Source organism: Sciurus vulgaris, assembly GCF_902686455.1.
Source record: "Sciurus vulgaris genome assembly, chromosome: 11".
Classification (NCBI taxonomy): domain Eukaryota; kingdom Metazoa; phylum Chordata; class Mammalia; order Rodentia; family Sciuridae; genus Sciurus; species Sciurus vulgaris.
In genome coordinates, this window is record NC_136472.1 from 16536426 (window position 1) to 16563199 (window position 26774).

The 26774-nt window shown below is 39.8% G+C and overlaps 2 protein-coding genes across 2 annotated transcripts in view; one reads left to right on the forward strand and one right to left on the reverse strand.

Annotated features, from left to right (window-relative positions):
• The window catches only part of LOC306638937 (olfactory receptor 6Q1), a 186547-nt gene that overhangs the window by 142126 nt on the left and 17647 nt on the right, over window positions 1-26774 (reverse strand). The gene's annotated exons all lie outside the window — the stretch shown is intronic.
• LOC306638912 (olfactory receptor 5J3-like) lies at window positions 9818-14784 on the forward strand. The gene has a single exon (XM_079102367.1). The coding sequence runs from the start codon at window positions 9939-9941 to the stop codon at window positions 10896-10898; it is 960 nt and encodes a 319-aa protein (XP_078958493.1). The 5' UTR covers window positions 9818-9938; the 3' UTR covers window positions 10899-14784.

The window sequence follows — 26774 nt, forward strand, 5'->3', positions numbered from 1 at the left end:
AGACAAAGTAGAATCAAGGGAAGGGAGGGGAAATGGGAAAAGGAAAGACAGTAAAATGAATCAGATATTACTATCCTATGTGCATATGTGATTACACACCAATGTAATTCTACATCATGTACAAGAATATGAAGTTATACTCCATATAGGTATGTCAAAATACAACCCACAATCAACTACTTAGAACAAAAAAGAATTTTTTTAAAGACTTTACCTATTTACGTATCTCATGTAAAGTGGGACCATATAATATTTGTCCTTTTATTTATGATTTATTTCACTTAGCACAAATAATGAAATATTTCCCTAAAGTGATCTCCAGATTCATACAATCTCCATCAGACCACAAATGACAGAAATGGGGGGAAATCCTAAAATTTGCATAGAACCACAAGAGACTCTCAATAGCCAAATTCTTGTTGGGGGGTGTTAGCCTGGGGAGGACATCACATACCCGACTTAAAAATACACTATAAACTTTTAGTAACCAAACTAGTGGGAAATTACCATAAAAACAGACACAGAACAATGAAACAGTATCAAAAGTCAAGAAATAAATCCACAAGTTACAGCCAACTAATTTTTGAAAAAGGTGTCAAGAACAAACAATAGACCTGGGCACAGTGGTGCACCCCAGTAATCCCAGGGACTCACCAGGCTGAGGCAGGAGGATCATGAGTTCATGAGTTCAAAGCCAGCCTCAGCAACTTAATGAGACCCTGACTCAAAATAAAAAATAATCTTTAGGAAAATGTAAATCAAAACCACAGTGACCTACTATCTCACACCTGTTAAAGAATAGCTATTATCAAAAAGGCAAAACCATAAAAATAAAAGACATAAGGTAACAAGGGGTGGCAACTAAAAGAACCCCTTACACACTGTTGGTGGATGTGTGAGTTAGTACAGTCATCATGGCAAACTGCATGGAGGTACCTTGAAATATTAAAACTACAACTACCACATGATCCAGCAATCCCACTACTGGGTATATATTCAGAGGAAATGTAACCCATACATTGAAGAAATGTCTGCACTCTCATGTTTATTGCAGCACTATTCACAGTAGCCAGATATGGACTCAACCTAAATGTCCATAAAAAGATGAATGAATGAGAAAATGTGGCATATGTACATAATGGAATACTACTCAACCCCAAAAAAGATTGATATTCTGTCCTTTGCAAGAACACAGATGAAACTATAGGACATTCTGCTAAAAGAAATGAGCCAGGCATAGAAAGACAAATAGGTCATGATCTCACTCACACATGGAATCTCAAAAAAGTTGACCTTTTTAAGCAAGGTGGTGCATGCTTGTAATCCCAGTAACTTGGAAGACTGAGGCAGGAAAATCACAAATCCAAAGAAAACCTCAGCAACTTAGCAAGGCCCTGTCTCAAAATTTAAAAAAATAGAAAAACCTGAGGATGTGGCTCAGTGGTAAAGTATCCTTAGGTTCAGTCCCCAGTAGTAAAAGATAAAAAATGAAAATAACTTTAATGGTTGAGATCATAGAAACAGAGAATAAAATTATGTTAACCAGAGGATGGGGTGGTGGTTGAGGAGAGAGCGATGAGCCCCGTTGGTCAATATACAATTTTACAGTTCAATAGGAGGAGTAAGATGAAGAGGTGCACTGTGCAGCATGGTGACAAGTTCTGAAAATTTATGTGCTCAAAAAATCACAAAGAACAAATGTTCAATGATCTTACCAGAAAAATCTTAACTACGTGAGGTGATGCAGTTGTTAGAGTGAATCATTCCATAGTGTATGTATACTTCAACATATCAGCTTGTACATGATAAGAAGATAATTTCATCTGTCAATTTTTTTAATTTAAAAAAAAGACACTCTGGAAATGACCTATGTTTGCCAAGAGAGAAACATATTAACTTTTTTCATTGTTTGTTCTATTTAGTTATGCATGACAGCAGAATGCATTTTGATTCATTGTACATAAATGAAGTGCAACTTTTCATTTCTCTGGTTGTACATAATGTAGAGTCACATCATTCGTGTAATCATACATGTACATAGGGTAACCATTCGGTCTCATTCTACCATTTTTTCTTCCCTCTGCCCCCTCCCCTCCCCTCATTTCCCTCTACACAAGCCAAGGTTCCTCCATTCTTCCCTTACCCCCTCCCCACCGCCCCCATTATGTATCAGCATCCACTTATCAGAGAAAACATTCTGCCTTTGTTTTCTGGGGATTGGCTTATTTCCCTTAGCATGATATTCTCCAATTCCATCCAAGAAATTAACTTTTGTATATAATATGCAGTAGAAGCCTATACAGTAAAATTGCAATTAAAATGAACAAACTATAACAGTATTAGCAACCTGGAGTGTTTTCCAAAATATGACATTGACAGCAAAATAGCATATTGCAACATAACCTGTACAGTGTGAGACTGAATCTCAGATGTGCCTCTTCCTACCTATATAATCTTAGAAATTTACTTCTATGTTTCTCATTCTTTTCATCTGTAAAATGACCACCTAAATGAACTTCTTATGTGATAAACCCTTGACATGGTGCTGCACAAAAAGAAATGTTCAGTGGAATTATTGTTTGTGGATTTGCATCTATAGTTCTAAATTAATTGAAGAAATACAGATTGCTAGAAAAAAATTTGTTCCACACTTGGAAATGGTGGGAAAAGGTGACTGTCATGTCCTCTCAATGTCACATGGTGGCATTGTGCAATAGTCTCACCCAAGGATTACTTCTAGGTCTCAGACTTAATGAAGCTACATACTGACTTGTAGATAATTATCCAGTCCTCATGCAAATCATTTCTGACTTACAGAAAAGATAGCCCCAAAGCACACAGTTTATCCTCATACCACTCCAGCAACCTTACTCTAAAGTTTCTTTACGACCTTTCCTAGGGGTACCCCACCATCTCATGTTTTTTTTTTTTTTTTTTTTTTTTTTCCTCTTGAGGTGCTGAAGATTGAACCCAGGGACTCACACATGCTAAGAGAACACTATACCACTGAGAAACATCCCCAGTCCTTTTTATTTTTTATTTTCAGGCAGGGTCTTGCTAAGTTGTTGAAGCTGACCTTGAACTTGGGATCCTCCTGCCTCAGCCTCTTCAGTAACTGGGAACATAAGCATGCACCACTACATCTGGCTCTAGAGTGCTTTTTCAACCACACTTAAAATCTTACTGTTCACCTGTTGAGACATTGGAGAAGCGCTTGAATATGGGTTTTTTATTTATATGAGAACCACAGTTTTAATTGCTTTGTAAATTGTGCTTTCACAGACTGAGGGATACAAGCCAAAATGTGTACTAACAGCTGCCTCTAGGGAAAGTCTAGGCGGTGGGTAGACTACATGGGGATTTCAATGACCTCGAATGAGTAATTTCTCTCATTTAAAGTACATGTCTGAAACATATATAACAAAAATATTCACATTTATTAAATCGCATGCTAGATATGTGGGTGTTTATTTTATGAACCTTTGTCTTTTCAATTTTTTTTAATTTCCAAAAAAGAAGTGAAGCTTTAAAGTGCTAAAGCCTCTTGTTAGGGCAAGATACAAAGTTCTGTGCTTCATCCCAAATTATTCACCAAGCACCATTTGAGAGGATGAAGGTCTTGTGTAAAGAGTCACAGCCTAGAATAGAGAAGACAGGGGTGAACATTTGAGGTCTAAAACTAATTAGCTGCCTGACCCTGGGTAAGTCACTTCTCTTTGAATATCATCTTTATTTCCTGTAAGACAAGCCCTGAGAAACTATGGCATATACCACTCTGCTTATACATTTCCTCTAACCCAATACCAAGCTGAAAAACTTAAAAATAAGAAACTGCAATGCTTTGATTTTTCTGTGATGTGTCAACTTGTTTCTTTGTTTTCTTCCAGTACTGGGGAGTGAGCCCGTGGCACATTACCACTGAACTACATCTCTAGCCCAGGTTCTGCTTGTTGTTGTTTTTTCTGTTTTCTTTTCTTTTCTTTTCTTTTCTTTTCTTTTTGGAGATAGGATCTCACTAAGTTGCTGAGGCTGACCTCAAACTTGTGATCCTCCTGCCTCAACCTTCTGAGTCCCTGGGATTCCAGGGGTATGCCACTATGCTTGGCAGGTTACCATGTTTTTTCAAACTATTATTAAAATTTCAAGCATGGGTTTGGGGGTGTAGCTCAGTAGTGGAATATTTAACCAGCATGCATATGGCTCTGGGTCTCTAATCCAGCAGCACCAAAAAAATAAAAAAATAAATAAAAATAAAAATAAAATATATTTAAGCAGACAATCTGATGAATTAACTTACATGGACCTATTGCCCAGTCTCAAGAATTATCTACTTATAGCCACTTCTGGCTTTATCTTATCACCACTCCCAGTCAGATGATTTTAAAGCAATTCCCAATGTCCTATAATTTCCTGGTGCTCTTTTCTTTTAACTTAATAATACGTCTTTTTCTAAATTTTGTTAGTTGTTAAGAGAACTTTATTTTATTTATATATTTATATGCGGTGCTGAGAACTAAACCCAGTGCCTCACACATGCTAGGCAAGTGCTCTACCACTGAGCCACAAACCCAGCCCCAAAATACGTCTTTTTTCATGTAGGTGTCTCCACATTTCAGGTGTCCTGAGCATGTTTGTGGTCTTCCCCTCAGGATGTCCAGTCCCAACTCAGAGCTGCTCTAGGGTCACCCCTCTGAGAACCCCTGGGCTCTGAAAACCACAGTCCTCTGAAACTCACAGGACTTTGGCTCCAGGACCTCAGCTGAGCCCAGCAAGGCAGTCTCAGAAGACCTGTGAGAGCTGCCAAATGCGTAAGGAGGAACCAGTCCCCAGCGACCACTAGGAGGTGATCAGCTGCTTACTCCTGGTAACCAACCCCTTGGCCCCTCCTCATGCCCACTGGAATTTCCTGTGCTTAGACCTTAGCTTCATTTCTGAAAAGGTCATTTTTTAAACTGCTGATGTAAGTAAACTACTCTTTACATTAACAAGGCCCCCCGGTGCCTCCTCAGAGATTCCCTAGTGGCCAAAGCCAGGAGCACTCCCTAGGAGGGTCTGGCCTCAGAATCCCTGCCCTAGTGTGTCCCCAGCTCCCCTCAGGGCTCCAACACTGCTGGGACACAGACTTTGACAATGGCAACAAAAGATTATGACAAGAAAAGGCACTTGCTCCTGGCCCTTACCCGAAACCACACGCACTTCCTCTGAACTCAGAGTCTCCAACTTCCTGCGCACTGTTAGGGCCACACCAGCCCCCAGTGTCCAGCAGGAAAGGTTCCCTGGGTCATTGTGTTGAATAACTGGGTCAACGGTTCCCCAGTTTCCTGCAAACTCCCAAGGACCAGGACGGGTTTTCTTCAACCATACTTCATAGTCTGGAGGAGGAGGAAGGCTGCTACCTGTTCCTGCTCAGCACTCCCACGTTCCCAGGATGCCACAAACCCCAGCACCCCCAGGGGCTGCTCACCTGCCTCTCTGCCTCAAGACCAAAACAAGTGCCTAAATCTACAGCACACAATCTCTTCTTCCCTGAAGCTGAACATTCCAAGACCCCTGGAACAGATAAAGAGGTGGGTGTATTTGCAGGCCATCCCCAGATCTGTAAGCCTCCAAAGCCACCATGATCCAGAGGGGATGGAGCTGACCAGGATGTGTCCCCGGCTTCAACCCTGATACCACACTCTGAGCCTTGTGTCTCATCAGCAGGTCCAATGAGACTGTTCTACAGAAACAGCTATAGGCAGGAGAACCTAAAAGACACAGGTTGGATGAAAGGGATCCCTAGCACTACCCCACATGGCTTGGCTGAGAGGATCTTCAGCCCCTTGGAGGTGTATCAGGCTGGGGAGCACCATCCACCAAGGTTGGTGTTTGCCTATTGGAAATTCTGAGTTCCACCAGAGCTGATTCAGAACACTGAGGTTGCCGGTTCTCTGCTTCCTTCCCCTCTCCTAAAATCCACACCCTCTGCATCCACTGTTCTGTCAGTCTCTAAGCATTTCCTGAGATCCCAGGGCATTCAGAGCTCCTAAGCAATTGTTTCCCGCTGCTCACTCTTTACCTGTCCATAGTCTCAACTTGTGTGGAAATGGAAGTTAATGTAGATCAAGTGTATGGGAATAAATGCATGTCAGGTGCCTCTCCTGCTTCCAGAAGTTGTGCTAAGCACATTGACAAAAAGTAAGGAAAACAAGCTCAGAGGGATTGAGTAACCCTACCAGGTCCCCTACTCTCCAGTGAACCCATGCCTACTAAACGTTTCCCGAGATTAATTCTCACTGCCAAGCCCTGGCAGCTCCCCATCTCCTCCACCTCACCAGACCTCCCTCGTTCCCCAGACTCCAACCCCAGCTCGCTCAGCTTCAAGTCTTCCCAGATACTGCTACCTTCTGTCCCCTTCTCTCAGTGGATTCCAAATGCAGAGTGGGCACCATCCAACTCCACTCCTGTTTTGAGGCCGCGAGTTTTTCACATCACAAAATACTTAAGATGTTAAAGGCAAGTCTTATGCTATTTTGAACAGTAGTTCCTTAAATACTTGGAAGAACTACATGCATTCAAATATTTTTTAACAATTGCTATCACTGACAAAACCCTGTTGAACAATTCTCAGTACATCTTGATGATCAGAAATCAGCCCCCAGATTACAACCACACACGTCTCAGTTTGATGGGGAAAGTCTGATTACAAGGCTGAGGGGTGGCTTTGTGAGATCTGGAGGGACTTCCTGGAGGTACTAGGAAATGAGAGCCTCACTGTAAGACTCCTGGCCAAGACCACCACAACTCCGAGTTGTTCACAGGTCCGCTCTGAAAGGATCTGGGGGCTGAGGTGGGAGCAGTACAGGGTTGGGTCCAGGACAATCCTGGGCCACGTGAAGACAGTGGGAGAGGGGTCATGAAAGAGAACAAACACCCTCATTTGCTGGTGAGCAGGATCAAGGAGCTCAACCTAAAATTAATGCTGATTATGGCTTTGCCATGAGAGTAAGGAGTGTCACTGTGGGATTCGGTTGCCCTGTCAGAGAAGATGAAAGAGATAATATTCATTTCTGGATCAGAGATGCATGGACATTAGGATTTGAATAAAACTAAGTTCTCAAGAAAGTTAGAAAAGAAAGAGTAGACAGAAAAACATGGTGTAGCTGGTGGAGAAGCAGGAATCCAGGGCCAGACACTGACTTGACTTTGCTGGTTAAACCTTACAAAATGGAAGCAGATGATAGGAATCAACCCAACTTTCAGAGATGCATATTCTGACCTTTTCCACAAACAGATAGCTGATCTGTGAAGGCTGTGGAGCGTCTTAGTACTTCTCCCACTGTCACATGATCACAGACCCAACTCTTGGAGGAATGAAAGGCAGAAAGGGTAGAAAGGGGATTCCGGAAGTTCAGGAGCTGACTAGTTCTAAGGTCACAGTCTACAACTGGGCTTCTGTGTCCCTGGGGATAAATGAAGACTCTTCAAAGTGTTCAGAGGCAAAACAATTTTAAGGGAATCTCTTTCCAGAATCTCAGTGTCTGTATCAACCCTTTCCTAAAACCCATTTTCTTGGGAATGCATCTGTAAGGAAAGCTGTGCTCACTAATCATCTCCCCCATCCCCTCACAATTGCCCTCCTCTCACTTTTGAAAAGAAATGCATGCATCTAACCCATCTTCAATATTACTAGCAGGTGTTTCACTACCATACAAAAAGCTTTCTAGGGCTGGGGTTGGAGCTCAGGGATAGAGTGCTTCCCTAGCACTTGTGGCACTGGGTTTGATCCTCAGCACCACATAAAAATAAATAAAATGAAGGTATTGTGTCCATCTAAAAACTAAAAATATTTTTTAAAAACTTTCTAGGATACCACACCAAGATATAATTTCAGATGTAGGTGTTAAAAAGTAAATGACTTTAATATCTACCTATAAAATTCTTGTAAGTGATTTGAGTAATTTTAAGTGTTGAAAGAGCAAAACATTTCAACAAAACCGAGGGAGAATCTTTTCTAAGTAATAGATAAAAAAATTAAAAATAATTTTGATGACGTATCGTGTGATTTCTGGCATAACTAAGGAATTCAGTTCATTGAACTGCATTACCATAACAGAACTCTTTATATTCCCTTATCTTAATGTATGTTAACAAGGTTCCTCAGAACTTGCAATTTCATTACAAAATATTTGCCAGAGATTACTGCTATGAGTGACCAAGGTACTTAGAGAGATCTTTGTGAGCTGGAGAACCTCATAAATTCTCCATAATTTTCAGGTATAGAGCAACCTTTTTTTCTAGACAAGTTCATGTGGATTCTTTGTGTATTCCTAGAACACACTGGCGCAAAGATCCACATTCAGACAGGAAGCTCAGGGAAGATGAACTCGCTGCTGGAGTGCAGGGACCAGGTGTGACTTCAAACACTCTTATTCACAACCTTGATTCTGCTAACGAGGAATCAGAAGCCCAGAGAAAGGAGACTCATCCAGGGTAAGAGAGGAAATGGGTAGCAGAAGGAACTAGAAAGCAGCTCCATCGTGTCAGTCCAGTGCTCTTTCTGCCCTGCCCTGCCCTGTACCTGGTACAGCATGTGGAGAAAGGTGAGGCTCTGTCTCCATATTCTTCTGCACAGTAACACCATGCTTTCTCCTAATCCTCAACATAAACCTGCTTGACATGAATGATCATGAATGGTGATATTCTCCTAGGACCAATTTTAAGGATGTAGCCCAGACCATCCAAGAGGAAGGTGAAGGGAAACAGAAGAGAGTGGAAAGTGTGGGGAGGAAGGAAAGACCTCTGGCATTTCCACTCCTCTCATGAATGAGCATCTTGGAGGGCAATCAAGCAAGCACCAAAACACCATTTCCAAGCTGCCATCTCCTAGGTGATGGGCAATTCAGTAGATTTGTGGAGGCCAAGATGGTTATGGCACAGAGGAGGGAATGTCCTGAGGGATGTTTACATGCAAAACAGAATGAATTCTGATACAGGGAACAACATGGATCAACCTTCAGAACGTTAAGGTGAAGGAAAGAAAACAAACAGAAGGGCACATATTGCCAGGCATGGTGGCACACACTTGTAATCCCAGCACTTCAGGAGACAGGCAGGAGGATTGCAAGTTCAAAGCCAGCACAGCCATTTAGCAATCCCTCAGCAAATTATCTCAAATATTAAAACATAAAGGGTATAGAACATGACTCAGAGGTTAAGTGCCTCTGGGTTCAAGCCCCAATACCAAATTTGAGAGGGTGGAACATATGTTACATGAATCCATTTGTATAAATGTCCACAATGAGGCAAATCCATAGAGACAGAATATAGATTAATGGTTTCCAGAACTGGGGGAAGGGGAGAATTGGGAGAGGCTACTAATGGCATGGATTTTCTCTTTTGGGTGATGAGAATGTTCAGGAATGAAAAACCAAGGATGGTTGCATGACTTGTCAATACACCAAAAACCACAGAAGAGTAAACTTTAAAAATGGTGAATTGAATGCCATGTGAATTACATCTTCATTTTGAAAAAACACAATGGAATAGGTTCAAATGGAGCTGTGGTCATACTGTATATTAGGAGGCACAAGAGATTAGGGAGGATGCCACACACTGTGTCCCTCACATTTAGAGATCATACTTTCGGTTCTTCATCTAGAGCACACAGAAATCCTGAGAGGAGGCATATTTTCCTCATTTCACACATGAAGAAACTAAGGCACAGACACCGCTTCTCCAAGGACTCGTGACCAGTAAGTGCCACAATGGTAACTAACATCCATTCGATACGGCTTCCCAGCCTTGTGCTTTCCAACACACTCTTGGAAGCGATGCTTCCCTTTACCTCTGTGAAGGGAGCCTAAAACTTTGGGGTGTTTCCCCTCATTTGGCTTTGCACAGTGGTGGGCATACTCAAGAAATACTGTTTGAGTTCTTATCAATTGTCACCTCTGCAGATGACATCTGAAGAACTAGCCCTTGCTAGCAGCAACCACACCCCGGTAACCAAGTTCATCTTGCTGGGATTCTCCAATTACCCGGACCTCCAGGAGCTTCTCTTTGTTGCCTTCCTGCTCATCTATGTCATGACACTTGTGGGAAACCTGGGAATGATGGCACTTATCTTCACTGATTGCCGTCTCCATAGTCCCATGTATTTCTTCCTCAGTGTCCTTTCTTTCATTGATATTTGTTATTCTTCTGTGGTCACACCCAAGCTCTTGGTCAACTTGCTGGCATCTGACAAGTCCATTTCTTTTGAGGGATGTGTGGTTCAATTGGCCTTCTTTGTATTGCTTGTGACAACTGAGAGCTTCCTACTAGCCTCCATGGCCTATGACCGCTTCATGGCCATCTGTCAACCCCTCCATTATAGTTCTCTCATGACCAAGGGGTCATGTATGCAGTTGGTGGCTGCTTCCTATGCATTTGGTGGCATCAATTCCACTATTCAGACTGGGAACGTCTTTGCTTTACCTTTCTGTGGGCCAAACCAGGTATCACACTACTTCTGTGACATCCCACCCCTTCTCCACCTAGTTTGTGCCAACACAGCCACAGCAGAAATGGTCCTCTATGTCTTCTCTGCTCTGAATACCTTTCTGCCAGCCACAGTCATTCTTACCTCCTACAGCTTGGTGTGGGTGGCCATTGGCAGGATGCGCTCAGCAGCTGGGCGCAAGAAGGCCCTCTCCACATGTGCCTCACACTTCCTGGCCATTGCCATTTTCTATGGCACTGTGATTTTCACCTATGTCCAACCCCATGGATCCTCTAGTGATTCCAATGGACAAGTTGTATCTGTCTTTTACACCATAATAATTCCAATGCTCAATCCCTTCATCTATAGCCTCCGCAACAAGGAGGTAAAAGATGCCCTGCAGAGGAAGCTCCGGGTCAACAACTCTCCCTGCTGAGTCCCCAGAGCTTGTTGTTGGAATGAGGAAGGCATAGTATTTTCCAAATCACCTGAAAAATTGGCCTAGAGCAGACCTGGTTCTGAAGAACATGAAAGTGAGAAACGTAAATGTTTTTTGTACAGAGCATTTTAGTTTATGAGCATCTTATTATCCATTACGGTACTGAATCCTTGACACCATATTGTTAATGGCCATTGTTAAAATGTTCCCATGTCTCAAATGAAGGATATGGTACATGGAAAAATAAGTTAATTAGCTATGTGAGAGTGTGGATTCAACATCAGGGATTCCTCACCAACACAAAGGATATTTCAGTTACACCACAGCCACAGGTTAAGTCTTTATTGGTAGTTCACCAGCTTCCAGGATACATCAGAAAGGGGAAATGCAATCATTTTTATTTTGCCACTGATTTAGTGACGTGGGAGTGGATAATATGTGGCTCAGTTCTCTCTTCCTATTCCAAAAAGAAAGATTGCCAGGATAAAGATATTCTTATCTTATAGCAACTACATTTTGCTGAGCTGTCTCAGGCCTCAGGATCAAGAGAGATCTCCGTCATACATCAATTTTCTAGCAAGACATATTTGCATGTCTCATAATTCCCAAAGGTATCTGGGTATGCAGGGAGGTGTATGTGTGTGTGATGTTTGGACAGTTACAGCATTATATCAGAAACTGTGTTTTGGGACATGATTCAAAACACTTTTTACGTAGCTGCTATGGCAAGTATATGTGTTTCAGAGAATCACACAAATGAAAAAGCTGAACTCTAAGACCTAATTCAGGGCTTAACATTGGATTGGGAAGTATGCTCTTGAACTAATGCAAAGTCTCACCTGAACTAAGTAGGACAGTTGAACTGAGTTGGCTGCAGTCTCAAATTTGGGGATTATTACAAAGCCTTTTTTCAGCTGTACCTGAAGAAAATTATTCTAGATACAGAAGCTCTTATTAAACAAACTGGTCTATCACAGCATCATGTATGAAAAAAAAAAAATTAGAACTAGCCTAAATGTTCAAGAGTGAAAAAGGATTCAATGAATTTTCCCCTAAAGGGATTTTGATGCAGCCATTAAAAATTATACTTAAGCACACTGTGTAAGAACATAGGACAGCAGGCCAGAACAGCCACTGTGTGACGGCATTCATGCAATAAACTGGAATAGCAGAAAAATACACAAAAATGTAAATAAGTTATATTACAGCAGTAGCACAATGGGAAAAAATATTTTCCTTTTGTCTCAAAAGTTTTTGAAAACATTTTAATAAGCATGTTTAATTTTGTACTTTATTCTAAAAATGAATAATTCTTTTAAAACACTTTTGAGGAGGTGACTGTGACGTTTTCTCACTTTTCTCTTCTTCCATTCAGCAAATATTTGCTAAATTCCTCCTCCTATCATCCACATTATTTAACTTATAAACTACATTTTTAGACCATTCTTGCAATGGGAGTCAGGACTAGAACATTATGATAATGACATTTAGTAAAACTTTATCTAATATTCTTTATCTAGGAGAATATTTGTGTGGCAGTTAGGTGCCTGACAACATGGTAGGTCTTACATGGATTAACAGTCAGAGTATGTTTTAGGCAAACAGTTTATACTATTATAACAAATAAAACCCAAATGCTTATACAATAATACCACAAAGGTTTTTATCTATGTTTAATTTGAAACAAATCAAGTGACTCCAGGGAAACGCCTGCCCACCCATTGTTGTGGTCTCTGTGTCCCTTTTGTCTTGGAATGTTACCCTGTCCACCTGTTGCTCAAGATCATGTAGAGTGTTTTGAAGGACCTAGCTGACTCCCATCACTTTTTCCAGTGTTTGCCCTGAATCGAGTCTTATGTCCTTGACATTACAGCAAAGGAGATGGGAAAATATAGTCTTCTTTTCTGCCCAGAATGAAAATATGAAATTTTGTAAACACATGGCTTTGTCTGTCACTGGCCAGTTGAACAGTTGTTTAAAAACATCATCTGTGGCACTGGGGTTGTGCTCAGTGGTTGAGTGCCTACCTTGCACATGTGAGGCACTAGTTTTGATCCTCTGCACCACTTGAAAGTAAATAAATAAATAAAGGCATAAAAAAATCATCTGTAAGGGGCATTAAAAATATCAGTGGAAGCTGGGCAGTGGTGCACACCTATAATCCCAATGACTTGGGAAGCCGAGGCAGGCGGATCACAAATTCAAAGCCAGCCTCAGAAACTTAGCGAGGCCCTCAGCAACTTGACAAGAACCTATCTCAAAATAAAAAATAATGAAAAGGACTGGGGATGTTGCTCAGTGGTTAAGCATCCCTGGGTTCAATCCTCAGCACCAAAAAAAAAAAAAAAAAAAAAATTCCAGTGTAGGGTTTGGGATGTAGTTCAGTGGAAGAGCACTTGCCTAGCATAGGCCCTGGGTTCCATTTCTGCACTACAAAAAAAAAAAAAAATTTTTTTTTTAAATAACTCACCAATGGAATAAATCTGAAATACAGTACTGGTTATTTCACATTTCTACATAATGGAGGTGAACTGTTTCCTTGAGTAGAAATCTTAAAATTCTACCTGCCTGGGTTTCCTAGCTCTGTTGAGTATTTTCCTATGACAGACTCAAGTTGTATGGCACTAATTCAAGCAGTCAAAGGAACTCTGAAACCAGCCAGTTGCCTGTTGATCCAAGAGGGAGGTCAGGGTTACCTTGAGTTCTAAAATCAAATAATGTACAACACAGCTGAGTATACGAAGGGTGATTTTATCAAAGTTCAAACCCTGTAACGTAACGTATCAGCCCAGGAATGGTACACATGTAAACACATATACTCCTGGAGAGAAAACAAGAATCATAAAACACAAAAGCATTTGGAAAACATGAAAATCAGAAGAAAAATGTAAAGGCTAAATGTGTACCCGATGTGTCTCTACTCGTGGAAAGTGCTTGCCCACATGCTGCCATTCCACATCCTTAGTGACACTCACACTGTCTGATGTTTCTGCAAACTGGTGGGTATAAAAGTGTATCTAGGGGTTGGGTGTTGTGGCACATGCCTATTATCCCAGCAACTCAGGAGGATGAAACAGGAGAATTTCAATTTGAGGCCAGCCTCAGCAACTTAGGGAGGCCCTAAGCAACTTAGCAAGACCAGGAGTCAAAAATAAATAAATAAATAAAAAGTGTCGGGTGGTAACTCAGTGGTAAAGCACTTTTGGGTTCAATACCCAATAACCGCCCCCACAAAAAAGTGTATCTAGCAATTTCAATTGTCATTTCCCTAATTATCAAGGGTATTTACAAGTGTTTATTTAAAACACAATTCTGAAAGTCTTTATGTGCTATGAGAATTGTATGAATTGAGAACTCAATTTATAAGAATTGAGAACTTCTTGTATCTCAAGAAGATCCAAGGAGGCGATCAGTTGCTATCCACCTCAACATAGATATTAACAAATATTTGCAGACTTTCAATCTGAGGAAAAGCAAATTACCATCCTGCCCCATTCACTGTTGTATCCCCTGTGTCTGGAGCAGTGCATGGAACACAGTAGGCACCAATAAATACCTGTTCAACTCAGGAATTAATGGATATCAAAGTTCTTGGGTCAGTGGCACTGTTATCACCTGACAGCTTTTAAGAAATGCAGCATGTGGGTGTTTTAGAAGATCCCTGATGATTTAGACATATATTTAAGTTCAAGAGTGGCAGGTGCAGTGGCTCACACCTGTAATCCCGGCAACTCAGGAGGCCAAGACAGGAGGATGGCAAGTTCAAACCAGGCTCAGCAACAGTGATGTGCTAAGCAACTCAGTGAAACCTTATCTCTAAATAAAATACAAAATAGGACTGGGGATGTGGTTCAGTGATAGAGTGCCCCTGAGTTCAATCCCTGGTACCAAAAAAGAAAAAAAAGTTCAAGAAGTGCTGATCCGTATGGCTCAATGCAGTTTTAAATTCCAGAGTGAACAAAGTACGCAATTCTTTGAAATTCCTCCCAGAGCTCACCATTTAGTCTGGAAGAATGTTTTTAGCAGAGGAAAAAGAATGGTAAAGACGAAGAAGTGAGAAGACTTTACATTGTGCCCTCTTCCCCAAGCCTCTGTCACCTCTACTTTCAATCCACTTTACAATGAGCAGAAAAAAAGAATCAACGCGAACAGAACCACTGCCTGCCGTGGGATGGGACAACAGTGTGGCAGTGCCCCTGACTCTGCCTTAAGTATGAAGTGTCGGTGACACTGCACGACTGTGCTTCCTTTCTATGATCAACTCGTTGCTGGCCGATGGTGGTCCAACCCAGGACTGCCTGTGTTATGGTTTGGATGTGATGTGTCCCCCAAAAGCTCATGTGTGAAACGATGCAAGAACATTCAAGAGGTGAAATGCTTGGGTGACTGAAGGTGGGTAGGGTATGGCTGGATGAGGCGGGTCGCTGGGGGCATGCCGTTGGGGTATGTATTTGGAGAGCTGAGCTTAGTCTCTCTCTTCTTTCTGATCATCATGTGAGCTGCTTCCCTCTACACACTCTTCCTCCATGATGTTCTGCCTCACCTCAAGCCCTGAGGAATGGAGCCAGCCTTCTATGGATTAAGACCTCTGAAACTGTGAGCCCTCAAATAAACTCTTCCTTCTCTAAAATTATTCTTGTCAGATCTTTTAGTCACAGCGGTGAGAAAGCTGACTAAAACAACCTGTCTGAGGCCCTCTTGCATACAGAGGTGGTCTCAGTGAAGGAGCATGATAAGAGAGGGTTCATATCAAAGCACAGACTTGTAAGAAGAAGGTAAGTCTTAGACCTCTTACCTCTATTTCTTCTACCGCAGCTCAGGAAATTGGGTTAAGCCAGTGAGATTTGGGATTTGCTTAATGCTGTCAGTGTTACCTTAATTAGAACAATGAACTTTAGATTTCTTTTTCCCCCCACCAGCTAAAACAGCCTTCTTCCTCCCTGGTGGCCTCTCACTAAGTGTTTGTCAGCTCTTCGCTGATCACTGCATCATTTGGAAATGTTGCCCCCAGTGACCTACCCCCAAGAGCAACACTAGTCAAAGTGATATCTAAAGGTAAGCTAAGCAAATGTCATTTTGACAGGAGCATAGGCCCCTTCCACTAAAGGACAATATCTTGTGAGATGTATAGTGTTATCTTCCTTTTACTAATTAAGAAAAAAGATCTGCTAGGTGCAGTGTTGAGCACCTGTAATCCCAGTGTAATCCCAGCAACTTGGGAAGCTGAGGCAGGAGGATCACAACTTCCTCCTTAAATTGCCCAGAATGACCTCAAACTTGTAATCCTCCTTCCTTAGCCTCTTGAACCATTGGGATTTACAGGCATGGGCCACTGTACCCAGCCCAAGATACACTTTTCTAGCTACCAAATCAGAAAAAAAAATTAGATAATCCAATGTTGGTAAGGATGTGGAATGACAGTGTATAGACAGCACTTTTGACAACAATTTGGCATCAAAATAAAAAGGTGAATGTGTATATAGACTATGCTCCAACCGTTCCATTAGTAGGCACGTGATCAAAAGGAATTCTTGCATGTTCACATTATGAAATATGTACCAGAAATGCTTATAGCAGCATTGTTTGTCATAGCAAACAAGTGGAAGCTATACAAATGTCTGTCGACAATAGGTACAGATGAATAAAATAGGGAACATTTATACTCTAGAAAGTAACAGGAAAAGTAAATGAACTACATACAGTTCTCTGCATCAACATGATGTGTGTCTAATGCATAAGATGAAACAGAACAAGAAGTCAGAGTATGCCTACAGTATTATTTCAATTTCATAAAATTTAGAAATAGGGAGCTTGTAGTTAGATGAACATGTGGAATTTCCTGGAGGGTGGCACACCCAGAGAGGGCACGGAAGCTCTGTGCCCTTTCCCATGTGCCTTGACCTTTGCCTCTCCCACTGGTATCCTCTGTATGCTAGATCTGGCTTGAATCCAAAATTCACACCACTGTCTAAAGGCTTTTCAGGTCTCACCCATGCCTACATTTGCAGTCTCAGCTGGCACCCCACTTGAGGCTTTTGGTTCCCTGAATTCCCCAGACTCAAGCTTGCCTGAGGCCTCAAGGTCCCCACCTAAGTCATTTCTTTGCCTGGAATTCTGCCCTCTCTAGCACACACTCTCTCTCTCTCTCTCTTAATAAATCTTGCTTATTATTCACGTCTCAGCTAAAATTTCATTTCCCCAGTGCAGCAACCGATCACCTTCCAAATTAAATCGGGTTCTCATTCTGGAGGAATGCACCTCATAGGATCTTAAATTCCCTGAAGCCAGCACAGAACTGATAACTTTTCTTCTTAAAAGAAAAAAAAAAAAAGGGCATTGATAGTTGTGAGCTTTGTGCATTGTTCTTAAGTAAGGCACACCGCTTTTTAGAAAGAAGAGGGGCTAGTAACAACTAGAAAGCCCAGTTCAGAGCCAGGAGTTTAGTTCAGTGGCAGAACATTTGCAGAGTATGCATGAGGGCCTGGGCTGGATCACTGGCACCAAAATATATATTAAAATTAAAATTCCCAATTAAAACCCTGTTTTGGCTCAGAAAAAAAAAGTCTTAAGTAAGCAAAACTAAACAATTATAATGTTTAAAAATGCATACACAGATGGCAAAACTATTCAAAATAAAGCAAGGAATGACTGACACAAAATTTGGGGTAATGTTTAAATCTTTTGGGGAGATAGATGGAATTAGGAGGGCCACACAGGAGGTAACTTAGAGCATACCACTCTGTGTGTGATCCCAGGGGCACCAGCACCCAATGCACCTAGGAGCTTGTTAAAATGCAGAATCTCAGGCTCTTCCCCAAACCTACTAAATCAGTATCAGCATTTTTACATGATCCCCGGGTGTTTCATAAGCATATTGAAGATACCAGTACAGTTCTATTCTAAGGTGGATGGTATTATAGATGGGTATTTAATTTAGTAATATTCTTTAAAACAGCATAGGTTTTATACATTTTTGCATGTGTAATACATTTTATAATTTAATAATACTTTGGAACATACAGCATTAATAATGTTTTAAAATACTTTAAAATTTATATATAAAGACAAAGACAGAAGTGAAGACCACAAAGTTGACAAAGAACTAAAACCAAGAGCTGAACATGGTAGTACACACCTGTAATTCTAACAACTTGGGAGGCTGAGGCAGGAAGATTGCAATTTGGGTCAACTTAGCAAGACCCTGTCTCAAAATTTAAAAAATAAAAAAGACTAGGGATGAGGTTCACTGGTTCAATCCCCACTACCCTCCAACACACACACACACAAAGGACTAAAACCCAACACAGATATTGAGTCTCATAATTCAGTGCCGTTTTCACTATGCACTATACCATACCTTTGCCCCAAGGCAATAAATGAACTGACTCCAGTAAATTTATTCATTTCTCATGGTAATGCTGCAAGTGAATAGACCAAAGTTCATGATTAAAATAGGTAAACTAATAGAAGTTTCCATAGCTTGATCATTTTTTATTGAGGTATTCTGGGATGGAGAGAATAGCAGATTCTAGCTATTCAGAATAGTTCTGAATAGCAATGATTCTGTTCAGACATTCTCTGCCTTTAATAACACATAATGCTTTCCTGAAAGATGTTTTACAAAGTGGGATGCCTGAAACTTGAACTTTCTACTTGAATGTTTTATTTGGTGGGAGAGGAAGAAATAAGGAAGGAGGGGAGGAGATTCAGTCCAGAAAACTTTTTTTTAAAAAATTACAAAATTTCAAACATAAGGACTTAATTTTATATCTGAATTCTATGCACTGACTACATGAATATTTAAACTACTAAAAACAGATTATACTTTAAATATTGACAGTTACATTTTATTTTCTGGTATAACCATGCAACTCAAAATCCTTATTCATTCAGTTCACTTGAAATATAAGGTAGAGAAAATTCTACTTTTAGTATTGGATGGAAAGTTCTGATAACTATACAAGTGATAAGAGTAGGAGATTGCATAACTGTGAGAAAGTCTTTTCAATGCTCTTGAAAAATGTTCAGAGATAAAATTTAAACACTTATCATCTTTCTCCTTTGATTAAAAGAGTCTATCACAAGATAAACCACTGTCAACTTGAGGAACTGGGAACTAACTTCTGTCTTCCAAGCATCAACGGAAACCAATACTTAGTTCATTTTAAATGGTCCCAAACTCAGTACAAGAGCATGACTTTTTTCCCACCTACAATTTCTTTTTTGAGCTCCTCTTCTGCCAGATGACAAAGCACATTCTCTATCAACTCTGGGCAATCCCGGTCTGTTCAACAACTTCCCCTCTCCAGACGCACATATACACACATGCGCTTCCCTTCTCCAGGGCTTGTGGAGCACCAAGGAATAAAGATGGGACAAACAGGGATCCTTCCTGGTCATCAGTCGTGGTCTATCTTATTCCCATTTGACCTCTAATTGCCATACCATGAAGATCATGGTCATGACCCCATGTCCCAAAATGAAAGCTTCTGGAGCTCTCAGTCAGTCCTTCTTTACTGTGAGCAATGGACACATTCATCTACCCCTCCTATGCCACTCTGAGTCTGTGGAAAGGTTGTCTCAGACCAACCCTGCTGGCTCTGCCAGACAGCCATTTCTCCTCCATGGCCCCCTGCACTCTGAAGGACCACAGGACTCTTCTCTAGGGATGCTTACTTCTCAAAGCTCACTTCTCTTCACTTAACAAGCCTAGGATCCTTATAAAAGCTTCCAAAGGAAGGCACTGGAGAAATACCCTGACTGATCGTGTATTCATACATGCTTATGGAGAAGGCATGACTTTATGCCCTGGGTTATTGATGGTTTCAGCCTTTGAAGTTCAAAAGCTTTTTAATCACAAAGGTTTTATCTCTGCCTTGAGTTTCCAAACATATTTTAAACCTCAAAGGCCAGGGATTGACTTTCTTGGTATCTGCACTATGCTACAACAACCCTACCCCAGGGCATGGCTACCCAGAGGTCAAATTTAAATGAGGAAGAAACATTGAGAAAAAATAAATATATGGCCAAGGAAAAAAGTCAGTATATCAAAATAATATTCTACTATATATAATCATAAGGATCCACACAGTTGCTCCCTCACCATAACTTACATTTTAGTTACAAACTTTGGCAATGTATTTATAACATTTTGTACATGTGCTTTAAGTTTTGTTGTTTTCCTTTGTAATTGAACACAGTTGTCAGGCTTGCTTAAATTCAATAAGCATCAAATTTACTGTTTTTGGCATAGTAAATGAGATCTTCCTTTGTCTCTATTGTAAAAATCATTAACATCAGCACTTTATTTTTCCATTTTCCACTAACTTTTATAAATAAGGGCAAATATGCAATAAAATGTCAAGTAATTGCAAAAACATTGCCATATTTAGATGGCAATACTGCTAAAATGAAGCTATTGGCTGGCAGACAGCAGCACCATAAGGTAATTTGATACACTGTCTATTGAAGTAAGAAAGTCAAAATTTAGTGTAGAAAGGAAGTTCATAAGTGTTTGTGTAATATACAAAAATGTCAGTTAAGCAAAAGTTAATGATTACCTGCATTTTGATTCCCTCCTTTTCCACCCTCAGTTATCTTTACATCTTTTAATAATCATAACTAGTATATTTGTAAAATCTTTATTGAGATATGATTCACTTACCCTATGATTTACCCAAAGTGTACAATTCAATGATTATAATGTATTTCCAGAGCTGTGCAACCATCACTACAGTCCAATTTACAACATTTCAACATCCCAAAAAAGAAAGCCCACACCCTTCAGCCATCACTCACCAATCCCCTACACCCTCCAGCCCTTGACATCCACTAACATACTTTCTGCTTCATTAGATTTGCCTAATTCCGAACATTTCATATAAATGGAATCATAAAATATGTGCTTGTGATTGGCTTCTTTCATTTAGCATGTTTATCAATTATAGACATTTGAATTTTTCCTTTTTTTGCAATTATGAATAATGCTGCTATGAGCATTCATGTACAGGTTTTTGAATGAACACATATTTTCATTTCTCTTGGGTATTTACCTAGGAGTGGAATTGCTGGGCCATAGGAAAACTTGTGTTTAACCTGTAAGGAGCTGCCAGCTGTTTTCCAAAGCAACTACATCATTTTACACTCCTTCTAACAGAATATGAGAGTTTCAATTTCCCCACATACTTACCAACAATGGATTTTATCTGTGTTTTATTTTAATCAACATTCTAATGGATATGAAGATGTTTTGACTTGTATATTCCTGATGACTACAGATCTCATCCCCTTTTTATGTGCTTATTGGTCATCTCTATACCTTCATTGGAAAAAATGTCTATTAGGATCCTGTGCCCATTATTAATTGGGTTCTTTTTAGTATTGAGTTGTAAGACTACTTTATCCATTCTAGACATAAATCGTTTAACAAATATACAATTTCCAAAGAGTTCTCTCGTTCAACAGTTTGTCATTTTATTCTTTTGATGCCCCAAAGTTTAAAATTTTGATGCTACAACTCATCTATTGTTATGTACTAAATCCTGCAAATCCTCCTACTACCACACACACACACACACACACACACACACAAAAAATGTTGAAGCCATCATCTCCAATGTAATATCTGGAGATGGGGCCTTTAGAGGTAATCAACTTTAGACTCTTGTATTTTAATTACTTTATTTATTCATTTATTTATGTATTTTGCAGTGGTGAGGATGAAACCCAGGGTTTTGTTCGTGGGAAGCAAACATTGTATCACTGAGCTACATCCCCAGCCTTCAATGTATTTTCCAATTTCTCCATATTTCTTCTTTGACCCATTAGTCAAGAGCATGTTAATTTTCATGTACTTAAGAATTTCCCAAATTTCTTTCAGTTTTTCTTAATTTCATTCCACTGTAGTTAGAGAACACACTTTCGGTAATTTCAATCCTTTTTAAACTTACTGAGCTTTGTTTTATGGTTTAGCATATGGTCTGTCCTGGACCGTTCCACATGCATCTGAGAAAAATTGATATTCTTCTATTCTTGGGCAGAGTGTCTGTTAGGATTTGTTGATTTATAGTGTTCAAATCTTTGATACCTTGTTGATTTTCTAATTGTTCTATCCATTATTGAAAGTGCAGTATTAAAGTCTCCAATGGCTCTTATCAAATTGTCCTTCTCTCTTCATTTCTGTCAGTTTTTGTTCCATGTGTTTGGGGAGGCTTATTTTACATATATATATATGAATAATCGCTAAGTCTTCCTGATAGATTGGTTCTTTTATTTTTATAAAACGTTCCCTTTTGGGGCTAGGGATAGAGCTCAGTGGTGGAGCACTTGCCTAGTATGCATAAGGGCCTGAGTTTTATTCCCAACACTGAAAAAAAAAAATTCCTTTTTAACTCTAGAATTTTTTTTTGTTTTAAAATTTGTCTTATATCATTATAGTCACTCCAGGTTTCTCTGACACTCTCTTAATTTTTCTTCATTCTTTTTTCTGTCTCTTCTTTGGATTTAATAATCTCTATTGATATATCTTCGAGTTCACCGATTGTTTCTTCTGCCACTTTAAATATACTGTTGCGCTTCTCTAGTTTTTTTTTTTTTATTTCAGTTATTGAACTAATCCCACAAATTCCACTTGATTATTTTTTACAGTTTCTACATCTTTACTAATATTCTTAAAATAATGAAACATTGTCACCGAATCTTCTTTGGCTTCTTTTAGAATGGTTCCCTTAGTTGTTTATTATGCCTACTTTGAAGACTGTCTAAATCCGACAGCTGTTCCTCTCACAGGAGGTTTCTATTGATTGCTTTTTATCCTATGTATGAGTCACTTTCCTGTTTCTTTGAATGTTGTAGAATTTCTGTTGAAACTAGACACTTAGGAAATACATTGTAGAAGCTCTGGATACCAGTCCCTCCCTCTGCCTCCAGGATCTTTCTTTTTGCCCATTTGTGTGTTAACTGGCAGGACTATGGTGCAGCACTGGGCAAGTGCACAATCGCCCTACGATGTCAGTGGTTGTGTTTTAGCAGGGCTCTCTCCTACTGTTTCTTTCCTTAATCAGTTCCAGCTCCTATGCTCCACTAACTTCCAAATAGTTCTGGTACTGTTTGCAACAATGCCATGGAACATGAATTACTCAACAGCTGATCCGATTAAGTTTGGTCTCCTTTACAGGGTAGTTTTTGAACTCAGTGCTGAATTCCTGGGTTCCAAGGAAGCCTTTTCTTAACCTTTAATTTTCCCTATTTCTCTCTGGTCCATGGCTTAACTTTTATCTCTCATGAAGTTACAAACCTTCTCTTCATTGCTTTCTAACAAAACTGCTATTGTTTTAAGAGCACCCTGAGGCTTAAACTTCCCCATACTATGTTACAATAAAGTCTGTTCTTAGAGAACCTTAGAACCACAAAACCTTCTATGTTTACAGTCTGCTTCACCCCTTCAGCAAAATCCCAGAACCACACAGTTCCAGACCTAGGGGCTGGACTACGGTGTACTCATCTCTGAATGACCCCTGATTCAGGCAAACTAATTTTCCATCCTCTAACCTCTCACTCTGATACTCAACTATTAACTTCCCACCTGTCCTAGATATATTTAGAACTGAGCTTAGTTCTAACGTCTCTTTCCCCTATTGCAATAGTACTGAATAAAATCTGTCTTTATCAACTTTACCTAGTATGTGGCTCCATTTCTCCTTGACATTACTCACACTGATTTTCCAGAAGTATATTCTTACACAATAACAGCTTGAACACTCCATAACATATGCACTGCTTTGTTTGTTTGTTTTTAGATACTGGGGATTGAACCTAGGGGCACTTTATCATAGAGCTTACATCTCCAATCCTTTTTTTTTTTTTTTTTTAATTCTTCCAGTTTTTTAATATATATGAAAAAACCAATACTAAAATATTATTTTAAAAAATCATTGAATTATCAGATTCCATTGCAAACTCTTTAGATTTTGGTCAGAAATTTCAATTAATTGATTAATTGGAGGGGGTAAATTACATATTTACAAAAGTACCTTTGCATTCTAGACTATGTTATCCTTCTTTCTTCAGTTTTTTTTTTTTTTTAATTTTTTTACAGACTGAATTTTTTTCTTTTTTTTTTTTTTGCGGTGCTAGGGATCGAACTCAGGGAATTGTGCTTGCGAGGCAAGCACTCTACCAACTGAACTATCTCCCCAGCCCCAGACTGAATTTTGATTCACCGTACACAAATGGGGCACATCCTCTCGCCTCCATGGCTGTACACATGCAGACTCAAATCATCCGTGCAAACATACATATTTAAGTTTGAGACAGAGTTTCACTAAAATGCCAAGAGTCTCGCCTTGAATTTGGGCTCTTCCTGCCTCACCCTCCTGAGTCAGTGGGATCATAGACGTACACCACACACCTAGCAACATGTATTTTCTAAGTCCACAAATCATAGAATAAAACTCTTAGAAATTGAAGGCTGAGGATGTAGCTCAGTGGTGGACACTTATCATTCTAGAGGCCCAGAGTTCAATCCCTTGTGTGCGTGCACAAGTGCGCGCGCACACACACACACACACACACACACACACACACACACACATCAAAACACTAAAAATCCTGGGCATAGGTGGTATATGCATGTAGTCCCAGCAACTCAGAAGGCTGAGGCAGGAGGATTACTTGAGTTCAGGAGTTCTGAACCAGACTGGGTGACATAGAGAGATCCTGTCCCAAAAAACAAAAAAATAAAGAAAAGAAAAAAGGAAGAGATTGTGAAATGTGTTTCAGGTTGAACATTCCTAATCTGAAAATTCAAAAATCAAAATGCTCCAAAAGTTGAAATTTTTTGAGTACCAATATTATGTCACTCCTGACTCCATGTGATAGGTCGCAGTCAAAATATAGCCACTAAAATTATTGGATAAAGTGACTTTCAGGTTGCATATTGTGGCCTACACCTATAATCCCAGTGACTTAGGAGTTTGAGACTGAAGTACTGCTAAGTTCAAGGCCAACATCAGCAACATAGTGAGGCCCTAAGCAACTTAGTGAGACCCTGTCTCAAAATAAAAAAAATTATGGATAGGCAGTATTAATATTATCAAAATGGCCATACTTCCACAGACACTATACAGATTTAACACAATTCCAATTAAAATCCCTAAGACACTTCTCATAGAAACAGAAAAATCAATCATGAAATTCATCTGGAAAAATATAAGACCCAGAATAGCCAAAGCAATCCTGGACAGGAAGAGTGATGCAGGAGGTATCACAATACCAGACCTTAAACTCTACTATAGGGCAATAGTAACAAAAACGGCATGGTACTGGCACCAAAATAGACAGGTAGACCAATGGTACAGGATAGAAGACATGGAGACACACCACATAAGTACAGTAACCTCATACTAGACAAGGGTGCCAAAAACTTACAATGGAGAAAAGATAGCCTCTTCAACAAATGGTGCTGGGAAAACTGGAAATCCATATGCAGTAAAATGAAATTAAACCCCTGTCTCTCACCCTGTACAAAAACTCAACTAAAAATGGATCAAGGATCTAGGAGTTAGACTTGATACCCTTCACCAAATAGAAAAAAAGTAGGCCCGAATCTCCATCACATTGGCGTAGGACCAGACTTCCTTAACAAGACTCCCATAGCACAAGAAACAAAAGCAAGAATCAATAAATGGGATAGATTCAAACTAAAAAGATTTTTCTCAGAGAAAACATGCTTTCTCTGATAAATGAATGATGATACATAATGGGGGTGGGGGTGGGGGTAAGAGAAGAATGGAAAAACTTTAGATTATGTAGAGGGAAATGAAATGGGGGAGAGGTAGGGGTATGAAAGATGGTGGAATGAGACAGACATCATTGCCCTATGTACACATATGATTGCACAAATGGTATGAATCGACATTATATACAGCCATAGAAATGAAAAGTTGTACCCCATTTGTGTATAATTAATCAAAATGCAGTCTGGAAAAGTAAAAAAATAAAAATAAAAAAAGAACAAGGGAAAAAAACATTTTTCTCAGCACAGGAAACAATCAATAATGTGAAAAGAGAGTCTACAGAGTAGGAGAAAATCTTTTCCACACACACTACAGACAGAGCACTCATCTCCAAAGTTTATAATGAACTTAAAAAACTTTACACCCAAAATACAAAAATCCCAATTAACAAATGGGCTAAGGAACTCATACACTTCACAGAAAAAGATATACAGGTGATCAACAAATAAATGAAAAACTGCTCATCATTCCTAGTAATTAGAAAAATGCAAATTAAAACCACCTGAAGATTTCATCTAACTCCAATTAGAATGGCTACTCTCAAGAACACAAGCAATAATAAGTGTTGGCGTGGATGTGGGGGAAAAGGCACACTCACACATTGCTGGTGGCATTGCAAATTAGTGCAGCCCCTCTGGAAAGCAGTATAGAGATTCCTCAGAAAACTTGGAATGAACCCACCATTTGACCCAGCTATCCCACACCTTGGTTTATACCCAAAGGACTTAAAATCAGCATACTACAGAGATACAACCACATCAGTATTCATAGCTGCTCAATTCACAATAGCCAGATTGTGAAACCAACCAAGAATTGTCCTTCAATTGATGAATGGATAAAGAAACTGTGGTATATATACACAATGGAATATTACTCAGCCATAAAGAAGAATAAAATTATGGCATTTGATGGTAAATGGATGAAGTTGGAAAATATCAGGCTACGTGAAATAGGCCAAGCTCAAAAAACCAAAGGTCGAATGCTTTCTCTGATAAGTGCATGACAATACATAATGGATTGTGGGGTAGGGAGGTGGCAGGGTGCGGGGAGAAGAATGAAGGAACTTTGGATGGTGTAG